The sequence below is a fragment of the Rattus norvegicus genome, chromosome 4 (genome assembly GCF_036323735.1).
Source record: "Rattus norvegicus strain BN/NHsdMcwi chromosome 4, GRCr8, whole genome shotgun sequence".
NCBI classification, from domain to species: Eukaryota; Metazoa; Chordata; class Mammalia; order Rodentia; family Muridae; genus Rattus; species Rattus norvegicus.
Window position 1 is genome coordinate 86734299 of NC_086022.1, and position 17713 is coordinate 86752011.

The 17713-nt window shown below is 40.0% G+C and overlaps 1 protein-coding gene across 9 annotated transcripts in view; it reads right to left on the reverse strand.

Annotated features, from left to right (window-relative positions):
• Pde1c (phosphodiesterase 1C) overlaps positions 1-17713 on the reverse strand; it is a 479074-nt gene that overhangs the window by 105225 nt on the left and 356136 nt on the right. For all 9 annotated transcript variants that reach the window (XM_008762922.4, XM_039108434.2, NM_031078.2 and 6 more), the window contains 3 exon segments: positions 3711-3824; positions 2202-2384; positions 1221-1287 (listed from right to left, as the gene is read on the reverse strand). In XM_008762922.4, the coding sequence (XP_008761144.2) occupies positions 1221-1287; positions 2202-2384; positions 3711-3824 (364 nt within the window).

A 17713-nucleotide genomic window follows, 5' to 3' on the forward strand; every position in this document is an offset into this window, starting at 1 on the left:
TGTGGGTGTTAGGAAACAGGCCTCATGAAGGGGCTCTGCTGCTGAGCTGGGAAACTTCACTATAAACTACTCTGATGGGCTGGCCATTAGCATGTGGGTGTTTGCTCTTAAGCTGAGTGGAGGAAAACAAAATGAAGACAGTAAAAAGAGATGTGAATCTTATAAACACAGCCAGTGAATGTCTCTAAACAAGAAGGAAAATCATGAACATATAATCAGAACGGCCCCAGGAGACTTGCTTCTTATGCGAAGCTATTTAAGAAACACTCATCACTCCTCTTTCCACAAGTGGGCAATTTATCTTCTGAAAACATCATCAGATTATACGTGGTGAATGTTTTAGATAAAGACAATACTAGAAGTCAGAATTCCACAATACTGCTGCACAAATGGATGGGTGTTAAGTGCAAAACAGCAAGTAATATCAACTAGCCCAAGACACTGTGCCCTAGCCAACCCCACCCTCTGACCTAAGTGCACCAGGAACACTTTGGACCCCTGAAACTGACTTCATACTGCCTCAAGGAACACATCTATGTGGAGTCCAGAGAAGTCAGGTGCATAAGCCTGGTTGAGTGTTACCATGAAGGTCTCCTTAATCCAAGATCATATTTGAATGACTTCCCATGGAATGCTTGGCTCAGTGCAAGTCTTGGGAAAACAGCAGGATATCAGAGGGGGACAAGGGCTCTGGAGAAAACAATCACATCATGAAATGTTACCAAGAAAGCACCGTGTGCTGGGAAAACTGTGTTCAAGCCTCAGCTCTAATCTCTGATTAACTCTGATTTTATTTTTCTTAAAAATTTCTGGGTCTTGTTTGTGTATTTTTGTTTGTTTGTTTTTGGGTTGTTTTGGTTTTAATCTTACACAATAAACTTGGGGCAGGCAATCAAGTACTGATATAATTACAACCAACAAGTTTCTTCCTCGGTTCAAACAGTTTTGCTGTGATGCACCTCATCTGTGGCTGCTGCTACATGAACCTTGCCATGGCAGATCACTGTGTAAAACCAAAATCTACACAGAGTTTAATTTAGAAGAAAAAATTAGGAAGTTAAAGACTGAGAACACAGTACTACTATTAGAACAGAAAAAAAAAGAAAGATTAAGGTATGAATAAGAGAAAAGGGCAGAGAGGAAAATATATTGTTCTCTAAGGACAAAAGGAACTGTACCTATCGTTTCCACTTACCCATAGACCTTCCCATCAGTCTTACCTTCAGTGCATCGATTACAGCCGGTGGATAGCTCAACCCAACCATGTTTGATGTCCGTCTATACATTCTGGGAAAGGTGAAGGAGGAAACATAATGTAACAGCTTACAATGAATGGTTGTACACATTATGTCAAGGGATAAACACCCAGGGAGTTTGATGGCCCAAGGAACTTGAAATTCTAAATTTACTCAAGTACCCTCAGTGAAGAATTCAAAAGACATGAAAGCAACCTCAAACATGCTAGGTACAGGAAACAAAATTAAATTAAGTTCATGTGCCCCATATTAAACACTAAATCACTAAAATGACCATGCGACCTGGCAGCACTTGCTGCAGGACAGCAGGAGTAGTGCCCAGTGATGAACAAGGATCAGTGTACACGACCCAGCAGAAACGCTTCTCTCCAGAGCCTCTAAAGCAAGCAAGGAAAGGTCCCAGGTAAACTTCAAAATCACCACCATGGGGCTTCTAAAATGTGTAACTGTAATAGGTCTGGTAGAAGAAATTATTCTATTTCTTGTAGGGAACAATTCAGTATCAAAAAGCTACCAAATTATGACTCAGGGAACTCAGAGCCCTTCAGTAAACTATCTTCCCTGGGTCAGCGACCTCAGTGTACTCTTGGTCTATTCTGATGTTATCTATATATTTAAAAAATGTGCACCAGATGAGTTCTGACTTTAAAAATGAGGCTAACCTTAATCTAAATCTTAAGATGGGAATTTTGAGCAAAGGGAAAAACATGTCCATTTGATGTCATGGAGATGAAAATATCTGTTTCTACTCAGAAATTTGAGTTTTTATGTTATCAAAATTACATTAAAGGCTCTGGGAGCAGGGCTCGAAGGGGGCAACATTTGGGATGTAAACAAATAAAATAATTAATTTAAAAAATTACATTAAAGGAAAGCTTACAGTTATAGGACCTAGTATTCTTCTTATTGGTTTTGCCCTTGTGTAACAATCAGTTTCACCTTTACCTCTCCACAAATATCCCAGCTTGCACTGCATGGACAATGCTCTTGAACCTGGGCTTCTCATCGCTTCTCCTAAGCATCATCCCCATCTGCCGAGTGAAGGTGGAGGCCAGCCAATCCCGAACTTCAGAAGGCACAGCATCTGACTGAATGTCACTAAGTTCATCCTCTGTATCCAGCAGGCGCCTAGAAATAAGACACAAGGCACTGGGACTGAATCTGAATCATCTAGAATTTTCTATTTGAAATGGTTGCCTTTCTCTACCCATCTAAAATGCAGATACAAAGACATGGTTATCACACACACACACACACACACACACACACACACACACGCACACACACACAGGAGGAGGGGTACACACAGCAGTGCTTTGGCAAGGTTGCTCATACTGATGGGTCTCTTTGACTGAATGAGTCTAGTCTGTCCTCCAAAAACACAAGTATAAAAAAGTGTAAAAAGCTAAGACCCAACCAGTGATAGTGTTGGGAGAAATCCCTAAAGATGAAAACTACAACAGCCAAGTCCTTTGAAGCAACGATTTTAACTGATATCAATGAATGCCCTTTTTATTCAATAGGATATAATAGAAACATGAACTTTGAAATTCAAGGAAAACTTCCCAAAAAATACAATTCTTCATTTGAGCCCAGTGAATTAAGCCATCTATGAACAGACTTTTCTGAATTGCCTGACTTATTCAGATGTCAGAGCACTAGAAAGGAACAAAAGTAGTTATAATAGAACCAATAAAAAATGAATGTCTTCTATTTAAGCCTTACTGAAACAAGCAGTTAGAGTAAACATCAAAATAATGGTGCTGTACATCATTGTTGTTTGTTTAGATGTATTCATTTGGGTAAAGGGGGAAAGACTGTGGTGTCAAATTCCTAAAATTAGCAATAAATTACATCCTTAAAAAAACAAACCCAACAACGTGTAAACTGTCATGAAATCCTTGCAGATTCGAGTTTAGTGAAGTAAGACATCACAAATAGTGAGGAGCCTGACTAGAGAGACTTTCACATTCAACATTTTAACAGTTTCCAATGGGAAAGTGGTTCTATTTCTTTCAAAATCAATTTCAGTGGCTACAATTGCTGTAGTACTTGTGCAATTTAAGTGGAAATGATTGCTGAAGGAGGGATACTGGGAATTGAATCACTCTGGAAACCTCCAGTTGCTAATGCAGAGGGTGGATTCAAACATGCATTTGAGCCATCACAGTGGACTCTACAACAGGGAAAACCTTAGCAGCCTTTAAGAACTGTCCTATCTACTCTCACATCATTTTATCATCCAGTCATCTGTGCAATAAATTCTGTTGGTCCTCTCACAGTTGAGGGAAGAATAGTTCCAGCTCTTTCCTGTTTGTTGGAACTAATGTTTCAGAGTCAGAGATTTGACCCATACCCCAGATCGGGCACAGGAGAGGGCTGTGGGAGGAGGGGAGTGACAGGATGGGATGGGACTGTTTGATACTTACTTCCTTAGCATTGCTTCTAACTTACCTTGTTTCATCAATATATACAGACTCAAGCACTGTGGCTGCATATTCCAGATTCTTCTTAAGATCTACCACAGAGGCCTCTCCTCGCTCTAATTGCTTGACCAAAGACCGTAACCTACAGGGGACAAGATGACGTTATTAGAATAAAGGAAGCAAAGAATAATTCTAAAACTAGGAATACATATGCTTTAAAGCCTTGGATATTGTTTTCACTCCACTATATCTGAAATTTTAAAAGTAACAGTGATAAAAGAACAATTTATGATGTAAGATTTTTTTTTTTTGGTTCTTTAACTTCAGCAAAGTGGCTGGGTATAAAATTAACTCAAATAAATCAGTTGCCTTCCTCTATACAAAAGAGAAACAAGCCGAGAAAGAAATTAGGGAAATGACACCCTTCATAATAGACCCAATAATATAAAGTACCTCGGTGTGACTTTAACCAAGCAAGTAAAAGATCTGTACAATAAGAACTTCAAGACACTGAGGAAAGAAATTGAAGAAGACCTCAGAAGATGGAAAGATCTCCCATGCTCATGGATTGGCAGGATTAATATAGTAAAAATGTCCATTTTACCAAAAGCAATCTACAGATTCAATGCAATCCCCATCAAAATACCAATCCAATTCTTCAAAGAGTTAGACAGAACAATTTGCAAATTCATCTGGAATAACAAAAAACCCAGGATAGCTAAAGCTATCCTCAACAATAAAAGGACTTCAGGGGGAATCACTATCCCTGAACTCAAGCAGTATTACAGAGCAATAGTGATAAAAACTGCATGGTATTGGTACAGAGACAGACAGATAGACCAATGGAATAGAATTGAAGACCCAGAAATGAACCCACACACCTATGGTCACTTGATTTTTGACAAAGGAGCCAAAACCATCCAATGGAAAAAAGATAGCATTTTCAGCAAATGGTGCTGGTTCAACTGGAGGTCAACATGTAGAAGAATGCAGATCGATCCATGCTTATCACCCTGTACAAAGCTTAAGTCCAAGTGGATCAAGGACCTCCAAATCAAACCAGACACACTCAAACTAATAGAAGAAAAACTAGGGAAGCATCTGGAACACATGGGCACTGGAAAAAATTTCCTGAACAAAACACCAATGGCTTACGCTCTAAGATCAAGAATCGACAAATGGGATCTCATAAAACTGCAAAGCTTCTGTAAGGCAAAGGACACTGTGGTTAGGACAAAACGGCAACCAATAGATTGGGAAAAGATCTTTACCAATCCTACAACAGATAGAGGCCTTATATCCAAAATATACAAAGAACTCAAGAAGTTAGACCGCAGGGAAACAAATAACCCTATTAAAAAATGGGGTTCAGAGCTAAACAAAGAATTCACAGCTGAGGAATGCCGAATGGCTGAGAAACACCTAAAGAAATGTTCAACATCTTTAGTCATAAGGGAAATGCAAATCAAAACAACCCTGAGATTTCACCTCACACCAGTGAGAATGGCTAAGATAAAAAACTCAGGTGACAGCAGATGCTGGCGAGGATGTGGAGAAAGAAGAACACTCCTCCATTGTTGGTGGGATTGCAGACTGGTAAAACCATTCTGGAAATCAGTCTGGAGGTTCCTCAGAAAATTGGACATTGAACTGCCTGAGGATCCAGCTATACCTCTCTTGGGCATATACCCAAAAGATGCCTCAACATATAAAAGAGACACGTGCTCCACTATGTTCATCGCAGCCTTATTTATAATAGCCAGAAACTGGAAAGAAGCCAGATGCCCTTCAACAGAGGAATGGATACAGAAAATGTGGTACATCTACACAATGGAATATTACTCAGCTATCAAAAACAACGAGTTTATGAAATTCGTAGGCAAATGGTTGGAACTGGAAAATATCATCCTGAGTGAGCTAACCCAATCACAGAAAGACATACATGGTATGCACTCATTGATAAGTGGCTATTAGCCCAAATGCTTGAATTACCCTAGATCCCTAGAACAAACGAAACTCAAGACGGATGATCAAAATGTGAATGCTTCACTCCTTCTTTAAATGAGGAAAAAGAATACCCTTGGCAGGGAAGGGAGAGGCAAAGATTAAAACAGAGACTGAAGGAACACCCATTCAGAGCCTGCCCCACATGTGGCCCATACATATACAGCCACCCAATTAGACAAGATGGATGAAGCAAAGAAGTGCAGACTGACAGGAGCCGGATGTAGATCGCTCCTGAGAGACACAGCCAGAATACAGCAAATACAGAGGCGAATGCCAGCAGCAAACCACTGAACTGAGAATAGGACCCCCATTGAAGGAATCAGAGAAAGAACTGGAAGAGCTTGAACGGGCTCGAGACCCCATATGTACAACAATGCCAAGCAACCAGAGCTTCCAGGGACTAAGCCACTACCTAAAGACTATACATGGACTGACCCTGGACTCTGACCCCATAGGTAGCAATGAATATCCTAGTAAGAGCACCAGTGGAAGGGGAAGCCCTGGGTCCTGCTAAGACTGAACCCCCAGTGAACTAGACTGTGTGGGGGGAGGGCGGCAATGGGGGGAGGGTTGGGATGGGAACACCCATAAGGAAGGGGAGGGGGAAGGGGGATGTTTGCCCGGAAACCGGGAAAGGGAATAACACTCGAAATGTATATAAGAAATACTCAAGTTAATAAAAAAAAAAGAACAATTTATGAAATAATATAATAAGAACAAATCTGTTCTCTAGCCAGAGTGACCACAACCACTATTTTGTAATACTCATTCATTAATATGAAGGTTCTGAATTACTGACAATCTTCTTCTTCTCAGATATGTCTCTTTTAGACTCTAATATGATAAAAGGAAGTCTGAACAGCACCAAACACCATCAGACACCTCCAAGTCTCTCTATTGGGAAGGCACTTTGCTCAGTAGTGGCCACAGAGAACCATAGCCCTACAGCCTCCAGATGTTACAAGACTCATGGGAAGATATAGAGTTCCACTGTAGCCACAGATAGCCATGGGAAACAAATGCAATGTCCGTAAGAACAGTAATAATGTAGCTATCAAATCTGAGGAAGGCTGGTAATCTGGTAATCTAGATGGCCCAATAGAAATGAAGAAGCATATTCTCCTTGCATAAAAATCACTGGAACACAGAAGGGCAGTATGGGTAATAACAACAAAATGCCTGCAGGCAACTGAAGCAGGATAACCAGCGCTGTGGTAGCAAGCACCTCTTCAGGGTTTTTTGAACCAATGGTATGAGAGCAGACAGTACAGACCTGAGTGTCAAATATGGACTTGAGTTTTGCTTTACAAAGTGTACACTGCACATCAGGTAAGCCAGGCAACATCTCTGAGGATTATAAAATAGAACACCACACAATAAGACTTGGAAGTTGATATAAAGATCAAATATGATATAGATAATTCTGTATGATGGCTGTTAGTCAAAGGTCCTGGACATCACAGGTAACCAGACATGAAAATTCTCCCCAGAACACTAAAGATCATGTCATGTCTCTGTTGCATGTGGGTTTACACAGTCTGCCTCACTTGTCTGATATCAAAGCGTCCACACGTTTGCATTTGCAAGACAGACTAGGTAGATTACTTAACAAGGTTTTCCCTTGAATCTGGAAACTTAGGACATTTGGCTATTCCAATACCCTAGAACCTGGCAACTTGTACACTATTCTTCTCCAGATATTTATAAAATTGACTCAAAAATTTTGAGAAAAAATTTCTATCTTGATCCCTGAAAAGTAGGCAAAAGAATTGGTTCTCCAAGTATTAAGTCTCACAAGAATTTCAATAGTGTAAAATCCAGATAAGATTTGACAGTAGCCTCTATTGTACTGACTGGCAATGTCTAACACACAGAGATAAGTCTGTGGAAGTCCCTGTGAGTCTGAAGATGACCATCAGCCTTGTGAGCTACACTTGTGAAAAGTGCTAGGAAGGACACTGGACAGTTAGAATAAGACAAGATGTTGGCATCTGCCCATCATTCACACTCAGTGGACATCCTGTCTGCCAAGGAAAGAGAGATTTCATCAAGGAGCCTAGCTACTTTTTACTGAGATCCGACACTCATAAGCAAACTACATTCCCAGCTAAGCTGGCTTTCAACACTGATTCTCTCTCTGGAGCTCAGACATGGAGAAACTGTTTGGGCTCTGAGCTGGAAAAGTAAATTGAGAAAAAATTCAAACTTTAAAAACATTTTGCCTTGTCTTGGGGATTCTACCAGAAAATCAGCATAAATGTTTTGTTGGGACCCATCTAATCCTTAAAACCTAAGAGCAAGAGATAAAATTGGGGGGGGGGGAGAGATGAGAGGAGCTATGACTAATAAAGTAAAACCAGAAGGTGCCACCTTTTAATAAGAGTTTCAGGATTAAATAGAGAGCAGCTGTAATCAAAATAAAAACACTTATACGCTAAAGAAAACCAGACAAGTGAGAACAGATCAAGCAAAACCAGACCCAAAAAATGAAAAGAAAAAAAAGATCCAACATTCACAATTATACTTTTATATTCCAAAGAATAAGAAGAAAAAACTGGGAAAGGTTTGAGAAAAGAAAACATATTGCTTTAAAAGTAGCAAAACTTCAGGGCTGGGGAGGAGATTCAGTGGTAAAAGCATTGGCTGTTCTTCCACAGGGGTTGGGTTCAATTCTCAACACTCACATGGCAGCTTACGACCCTCTGTACCTCTGGGGATTCAGCACCTTCACACAGACATGAATGGAGGCAAAATACCAATGCAAATAAAATAAAACAAAAGGAAGAGGAAAAATAATTAATGATGATAATAGTGATAACAAGAAGTAGCAAACGTTCAACCTGGCTTTAGGCTTCTACCCTGCCACACACCAGAAAGCAATTTTATAGTGGCATTAATTGTTTTGAGGACAGTGTGGTATAATTGAAGCCATCCATATACTCGTGTAGAAGGACTGTTGTACATTTTGTGGAAGAGTGAAAAATGTGATAATTCGTATACTTTCCAGAAAAGAGAAAGGAGCAACTTTAAGGTACACTCTGGAAAGTGCCCTGCAACACAGTTGGTTGTCATCACAGGTTAAACGGTTCCTGCATGCATGTGGGACCTGGATTTAAGTACAAACTTTACCAAGAAGATGGCTTCTTTAGAATCAACCAATGAAACAGAAGCTCCAAACAGGATAATGAAACAGAAAGTGAGCAACCGTAAACAAGTTCCCCTTCCTATTAAAGCCCGACCTGTGCAACCCTTGAGAGCTAACACCTTCTAGTCAGAAGACAACTGAAATGACTGTCAGAGAGATTGTCATGTAGTCCACTATGTTCGACTACTCCTTCTTCCAGGAAAGCTCAATATCAAGAGACTCAGGTGGTGAGGAGCCTCTGCCATGGAAAACAGGTCCCAGCAGAAGTCACACTTCACCTGAGAGAAGGGAGCACTCAGACTCTCCCCTCAGGCACATTCCACAGCATGGGAAGCCCCAAGCTTCTGTATCTTGGTCAGCAGGAAGTCAGCAATGAAGGGGACCAATAGCCCAGGGAAGAATTCACATACAATGTACTTCTAGAACTCGAAAATGTACAAATATTTACATCATCCCAGTTGTCTAGTTTCTAAGCTAGACTGAAGATGTATCCTGGCAGAGAACATGGGGTCCTGGCATGACACCCTAGTTTGAAAAACATCATCCATCTACATTCACCTGTCTTTGTATAGAGATGATGATAAACAACACAAGAATATCCATAGTAAGAGTCAGCAATGAAGCTTTGTCGATGGCACACAGAATACAGAGGAGGAGATCACTGCCAAGGAAGTTTGCCAAGGGAACATCTGCTAGGAACTCAAGAAAGTTCAGGAAAGCATAGATTTGTAGAGAGAAATTGATGTTAAAAAGTGAGCATACTGAGAGAAAAAGAATTTAAAAGAAAAACCATGACAACAGAAAAGACAGTAAGAGGTTTTTTGGGGGGAGGCGGGGGTGTTCATTGAAAGAAATGGCTAGCACACTCAGGGTAGACAGCCGCTGGAGCCTCAGGCAGCCTGACTCTTACAGTGTTGAGCAGGGACACAGTATGACAGGGCTGCTGATCCAGTGGCCCTCAGCCCACTTCCCTCTACCTCGGTATCCTTCTCACTTAAAATGTGTTACCAATTCTCAGACAAAATAGCTTCAAAGTAGCTTCTCCGCTGCTAAACAACTAGTACTCATTAGTCTCAAAAAATTAATAAAGTTGTTTAGGATAAAGACCTTTTCCTGTCACCCTTTATGTAGGTTTCCCCTAGATCTGAATCTTCTTCATTTTGGGCTGCCTCAAAAGTAGCTGGAATCCTCCATATCTCCATTTAACATCATCTTTGTAATCAGAGTTAGGAATTTCATTAAAATTGGTGCAGGAGGGATTGGATAGCTTCCTATGTTTTTCCTAGTAAAGTGTATCTGTACATTTTTTTTATGCAACTTCATTTCACAAAGAGGCTAAGGGCCAGGTCTCATTTAAAGTGGTAGCCTGTATGTTAAGAGAGACTCATATCCAGACCATATGCTGGTAAATGGAGGAAAAATATGTGAGGCATTTATACAATGAAATATTGTTCTGCTGGTAAGAAAATAAAATTATGAAATGTGTAGGTAAATGGATGAGCTGGGGGAAAAAATCATCCTGAGTGAGATATAACTTAGATCCCAAAATTGTGTCAAAATTGTTTGTTTTCTCTTCCATATAGATGGTGACTTTTAAGCTTCCTATATGTGTGCTACAATCCAAATAACCAGAGAGATTAGGTATATAGTAAGGGACCAGTGGGGAGTAGGGAGGTTCCTAAGGAAGAGGAAATGGAGTGTGGTACTACAGAGAGGTAAAGGGGTAACTAGAGTAGAAGGATGAAATGAGGAGGTGAATGGTAGGGACATGTAAAGAAGGAAGTGTGGAGGAGGACGGCTGACCTGAAGGCCTTTTCAAAAGAAAAAACCATACGGAAACATGAAATCTGTAGAAGCTTCCGTATACACACTGTAAGGGGAGAAAAGTAATCATCACTATCACAAATCTACAAATGCAGAGAATTATGATAGCAACCTGCCTGCATGATATATCGGTGCACTAGTGGCACAGATGTTATAGGAGCGACCAGCCACCTTTTGTTGGATTTAAGGCCCACTCCATTAGAGGAACACGTACCTGACACCTCCAAAGTTGCCAAGAACCTGAGAGTACACAGGTCATGGTCCCCAGGGGAAAATCTACTACCGCCATTCTGCTAAAGTAACAAAGCAATACAGTGACTACCACTGACATATTGTTATACGCATAGATCAGTGTATCACTCAACCCTCGCATTCTTCATACAGCAGATGGAGGATTAACCCAAAGACCCACAGCTTGACAGTGTACAAAGAGTAGGGAACTTGGGAGCACTGAGTCCTAAATGAGATGTCTTTATCAACCCCCCCCCCCAAACTCTCCCATCCAAGTCTTAGGGAACCTATGCCAGAAAGGAGGAGGAAAGATTTTTAGGTCCAAAGTGACAGACAACCCCAAGAAACCAGAGTCCTCCAGACACAACAGAACTGACACACATAAGAATTCACAAAGACTGGGGCCCCAAGCATGAGGTCTGCACAGGTTCACTCCAGATGTAGCCCCAATACTGAGAATGTGAATTGGATACAAAGTCCTACCTCTAACCAAAAAGTTACTTGTAATTGATACATGTTACAAAGAATCTCATTGGGTATATTAACCACACTTAAGGAAAGGTCCAGGAATAGTTGGCAAACATAAATTCTCTCTGTGTCTCTCTCTTTCTCTGTCTCTCTCTGTTTCTCTCTCTCTCTCTCTCTCTCTCTCTCTCTCTCTCTCTCTCTCTCTCTCTGTATGTGTGGTGTGTGTGTGTGTGTGTGTGAGAGAGAGAGAGAGAGAGAGAGAGAGAGAGAGAGAGAGAGAGAGAGAGAAACAGAGACAGAGAAACAGAGCATTTTGTATTTTTACTTTTTTACTAAATTGTTTTGTTTTTCATTTTTGTGGTTTTATCTCTTTTTGTTGTGGTTTTAAAGAGAGAGAAAATATAAAGGTAGTTGAGGAGCAAAGGGATCTAGGAGTAGTCAGGTGAGTGGAAAAGAAACTATTCAAATATATTGTATAAAAACAATTTAACTTGGGTCTGGAGAGGTAGCTTCATGGTTAAGAACTGGCTGCTCTTGTAGACAGACACCCTGATTTGGGTTTCTGGTGCACACACATAAGGCAGCTTACCACAGCCTGTAACTCCAACTCCAGGACAGGCATCAGACATGTGGTGCACACATAAATACATATAGGCAAACATTCATACACATAAAATAAAAATAATTTAACTTAAAACAGAGAAATTCTAAGTGAGGCAGAAAAAATGGAAGAAAGAATAGAGAAAAAAGGAAAGAAAAGGAAAGGAAAAGAAAAAGCTATGGTCTTGTGCAAAATCAGCATGTTAATCATTTTTGCCCTTTTTTGCTGAATTCCTCTCTGGAGAATTTTTTGCTAAACTCTTCTCCATTAAAAGAAGACAAAAGAATAAGTATAGTATATATACACTTAACTATTGTGTTATATGAAAGATTTGGTATGTTAAACTATATGTACATGACTCAAATTCTATTAAAAGATTAAAAGAAGCAAGAACTAAGAAAACTGCAGATGGGGAAATTGATGAAAATTGGAGCCTGTATTGACTGTAAGTGGGTAGGAGGCATATTTTGAGGTGATGGAAAATTTGTAATTTTTTCATTACTTACTTTTTCTTCTTATTATATAATCTCCAAGGAATAAAAATACTATGTTTCTTTAGGTATGTAAAAAAAAAACAGAAAAGAAAAGACTATTTAAATTTTTACTAGTACTCATGACAGTACTATGTAGCTTAGGTGTTTAATGAGATTTCATTACAGGAGCTCTCAAAATGAATTCATGAAACAAGAAGGGAGGGAGTGGGAAGCCAGGAGAATGGGAGATTAGAAGGAGAGAGGGAAGGAGGAAAGGAGGGCAAAGAAAATGTACAACAATAAATATAGTCTACCAGCGTTCATAGTTTCCAGCACTCCATCCATTTCTGTCACTGTGGCTGCCAGTAAGAGTTCCAGAATGAGCCTGCAACACCATTTTAGGAAGCATTTCTGTTTTCAAGCCTTGGCAAAGTGCCTCCACGAGGCTGCGCACCAGTTCGCCAAGGATGAGCCTGTGCATCTTCAGATGAGTTGTTTGTTTCTTCTCACAAACCCCCTGCAGGCTGTCACCTGCTTTCCACAAAGCATTCGATGACCTGTGGCATCTGCTCAGCTCTGTATACATTCAAGTCCAGGGCGAATTATAGGACCAAAGTCCCCTGACCCGGACAGTATGCACAATGCATAAAGATAGGGGGACTCGGATATAATAATAATGTATACCTTTGGAATCTGCACTAGGTTTGGGGACTTCCGGAAAAACTGGCTTCCACAAAGAATAGTCACAGCTGCTTGTCCAGTACTCAGTATGAGCACTATTAGTATAAACCCTAGGAGAACACATGGTCAATGGTTCTCTCATTTCCTAACTTTATAATGATGTAGATGCTATGGAGTTTTAAATTTCATATTGTCTACAGTATACGCCAAGTGAAGTCTCAAAGTCTCCATCGGGGCTGTCAACAAAATGTTTTCTCACCCATCTGAAACAGTGCCAGGCTGAACCCAAGTTACCAGTATTCTTAATAACCGAGGTGTTGCCCCCTTAGGACTTAATGCTGAAAACTTCAGGTTGGCAACAAATTGAAAGTTTCATTGGAAAGAGTTGAATGTTATTTCCTATTTTGACTGATAAACCTTCTCACTAATGCTCTCTGGAATTGATAATTCAATACACAATAGCAGAAGTTGTTTTTGTTGTTAGAACAGAAATATCTTTTATATGAATGAACAATTGATATGATTCAGATACAGAAGAATTGATGAAGGCAAGTAAAATTTACTTGAAAAAGATATAGAAGGAGGAAGAACTGAAGAAAAGTCTGAATGCTTTTTTTTTTTTTTTAGAATTCAACAGTTGAGTTAAAAGAAAGACCCCCCCACCATCAAAGACAAGTCCTAAATTTTGTCTAGAAGATTTCACCTGGAAGCAACATCTTTAACAACTTAAAACAACCTGCATGAGGAGAGACTAGGCATGGTTCTCCTCCCGGGTAAGCCCATTGAAACACCCAACCCACCAATGACACTGCCTGGAAAGCAAGTAGGTTTGTTAAGCTTAATCCCATTATAGTATAAAATCCTCATGGGTTGAAGGTGGATCAATGGTGAAATGTTTGCCTGGTATGTGCATCCTGGGTGATTCAACCACCAAGAACAACACAGAGAGGGAGAGGGAGAGGGAGAGGGAGAGGGAGAGGGAGAGGGAGAGGGAGAGGGAGAGAGACAGAGAGAGACAGAGAGAGACAGAGAGAGACAGAGAGAGACAAAGATAGAGAGATAGAGACAGAAAGAGAATCAAAAGGTACAAGCAAAAATAAAAAAATATATATATAGAAACACATGTTCCTATCTGTTTTCTGTCCAAGGTTATCCCCCTCAAGGATGGACTAACAGCATTTAAAACATGAAAGGGAACTTGATCTCTTTTTTTTTTTTTTTTTTTTTTTGGTTCTTTTTTTTCGGAGCTGGGGACCAAACCCAGGGCCTTGCGCTTCCTAGGCAAGCGCTCTACCACTGAGCTAAATCCCCAGCCCTGGGAACTTGATCTCTTACAGCTCTATCCTATATGCACTGATAAACCATGAGTTTTATCTTATTTGAGCAAAACCAGTCTGTTCCAGTCCATCACCTCCATGAATCTGTATCTTATACCCTGCTCTCTCCAAATTAATCCTGTTCCCTGGCACTTACCTAAATGTTGTGGAAAATACAATGGCTTCTCTTAAAAGAGTACCCCACAGTAATTTCTGAACTTATACTTTAAAGCCATCTGATAGTAATATCTGGACATCAGTTTTTTCTAGTGTGTTGTTTGTTTTTCTACAGTTATTTTGAACTGATCAGAATGGGTGTACTTGAAACATTGATCTAACATTTAGCATTACTCAGAGTGCCTTCTCTGTGCAGATATAGTGGGAGGCTCTAGAAATATAGAGGGGAAATACATCTCCTTCCAAGAATGAGTAATGTCAGGGAGATTATTGGCTCTCAAGAGCGAGGCCTGTAAACACAAGGTATGAAGAGCTAAGACAGGAGAGGGATCTCCATTGAGTAACAGCTTCCGCAGAAAAGGCCAATCAAAGGTGCCATGATGTAGACCTCACGTGGTTCACGATAGACCAACCAGGGACACAAGATGGGATAGAAAGATGACCCAACTTTATCCTGGGACAGTAGCCTGAAAGGGCCATTTGTTTAGGAAATTTCATGGGGGTCTGGAACTCAGGCATACCCAGAGACGAAATTGTAGAAGTCAGAAATGGAACCATAGTGGGTTCAACATACTAAATACTGCAACCCAGCTTTCTCTGTCAACGTTAATGATGGACATTTGTTCAAGGAGAAGCTGGGTAGCAGGAGAAGCTTGATGAATTAGAAAGATCAGCCTAAGTAGTGTTAGACTGGAGGGGCTCAATGCTTAGTGCGCAGCTAGTTCTGCATGGGCGCAGACTGCATGTGTAAATAGAAAACACTTAGGAAAAACTGTGCACCCCTACTAAATATGCAGACCATTTCCTTATTATTTCTTAAAGAACACCCATGCAGATTCTGTATAACATTTACACTTCAATAATCTCTGCCTTTACTATTTAATCCACAAGCAAACCAGAAGCACACAAATAGCTATTCCACAGGTAGCTGGACTCCAGTGAGTTTGCCAGTTAAGCAAAGAATCCATTGCTACTTTTACATATGTCTACACAGTTTGACAATTAGAGAAACATCACAAAGCTACAACAGATTTCAAATGTCTTTACATGATAGATACAACACCAATACCACTGTAGCTCCTCTAGAGGAACAGGCCTTTCTTCTAAACCCTATGAAATATGGAATCAGACCTGATCTCTGCTGTATCACAGAGAAAATCTGAACATTTTTGTGATACATTTTGCCAAGTTGCAAATGTTTAAAAAAAAACAGCAAAATAAAATGACTAGGAATATTCTAATCTTCTGAGATTCATGAACATATTTATAACAAACCCATGGTAAAATCTTATTCCAGGAATTAACTTTAATAGGTAAAAAAATGAACATATGGCATATCAAAACTTGGGGCACGCAGATAACTCAGTATCCAGAAGGAGATGTGCAACTTGAATGAGAATATTCAAACAGGAGAACCTCTAACAGTGAATGGCAACCTTATCTTCCTCATGAATGGAGCAAGTTAGCATAAAGAAACTAAAGGCAAACTTGAGGCTAACACGTGACCAGATAATGAGCCCAACAGCAGAAATTATCATCAAAGTCAAAAGCTGTCTTCACCTGAGCAAGCCAAGTAGAAAAGAAAGTTTGTCCTTAGGCTGTTTCTACTACCTGTTTTTACTTCCACTGAACTCACACATTTGTTTAAAGAAAACCATTGATTTTTATTTTGCTTTGTCTTTTAAGGCAAATTGCCCAAATATGGCAGAATCATCTTCCCTGAAGGAAACTGTATTTCTTAGGTTTGGTCTAGATATTTTACTAAGAGATGACACTAACGAAATACACTTCTCTAACCATCGTTCTTCCAGAGATGGACCGAAAGAAAAAAACCAAACCAACCAAACAACTCAACAACAACAACAACAACAACAACAACAACAACAACAACAACAACAAAAAACCCAACCAAGATTGCAGAAAGCATCATCTGGGATCCAGCCTGGAGTGCTAAGGACTGATGAGGATGGAGCAGATCCTAAAGAAGCTATTCCTCTCTGGTCACTGTTCTTTTGGAACTTCTCTGCTGATGACAATGCCACATGATCAGAGACACAGTTAGCAGTGAAAACATCCTACAAGGTGTAATGGACAAAAATGAGGAGGGAAGTTTGCATGACCACTCAATGGGGTAACAAATCCAAAGGTCTCTCCTATTTTCTGAGTCAATCCAGCCCCATAGCTCTTGTTTCCCGAGCCTGAGTATTCTTCGTTCAGCCAGAATTGCATCATTCTGATATGGCTATCCAGAGATGCTAAAGTCAAGTCCCATCATCCAGGGAGAACACAAAAATTCTGTCCTGCTAGCTACATAATGTGTGGCAATGATTGTCAGCTGGGGATACAGAGCAACATCTTTACCTCACAGAAGTTCAGAATTCTCTCAAACATTAAGAGGATTTAAGAAAGGCTTCAGAACTCCAGGCTAAGCAAGGCCCTGAGAAGTGATAATATCATAGGAGAAGGAATAGTTGTGAGCACAGTGCACAATGAACCTAGGAAATTCTGTGTTCAAAGAAGGCAGAATGGCTTCGTTAAGCATGATGAACTGGGTGAGTCGTGTGTAACAAGAAGCATTAAGTAATCTGCAGCTCAATAAATGAAGGAATGAGTTGTGGGTGGGGGCACATGTTTGTATGGGCAAACGTGTATATGTGTGCATGTAAACATGCAGGTCAGAGGGCAACCTCAGGTGTCTTCTCCTCCCCCTTTTTGGCAGGGTATTTCACTGGTCTGGAACACGTGTGTACCCATTAAGCTGGCTGGCTAGGGGGACCATGAAACCTAACCTGTCTCTGCTTCTCTAGTGATGGGATTACAAACGCATACACTACATACATATATATATATATGTATATATATATAATCATATATAATATATATAATATATATGATATCATCTTTTCAAAAGAAAGGCAATGCATGCTAAACCCCATCCAATTTTCTTCTTTTGTACTTCTTTTATTTTTTCTTTTATACTAATAGGAGAATTAGTTCATGGATTATAGCCCTTCAAATAACAGCTAACAACATGACTTTGAATTTTCTTTATTAACTTAAAAGAAGTAGGTTACATTATATGACTTTTCAAGCATTTTTTGTTTTTGT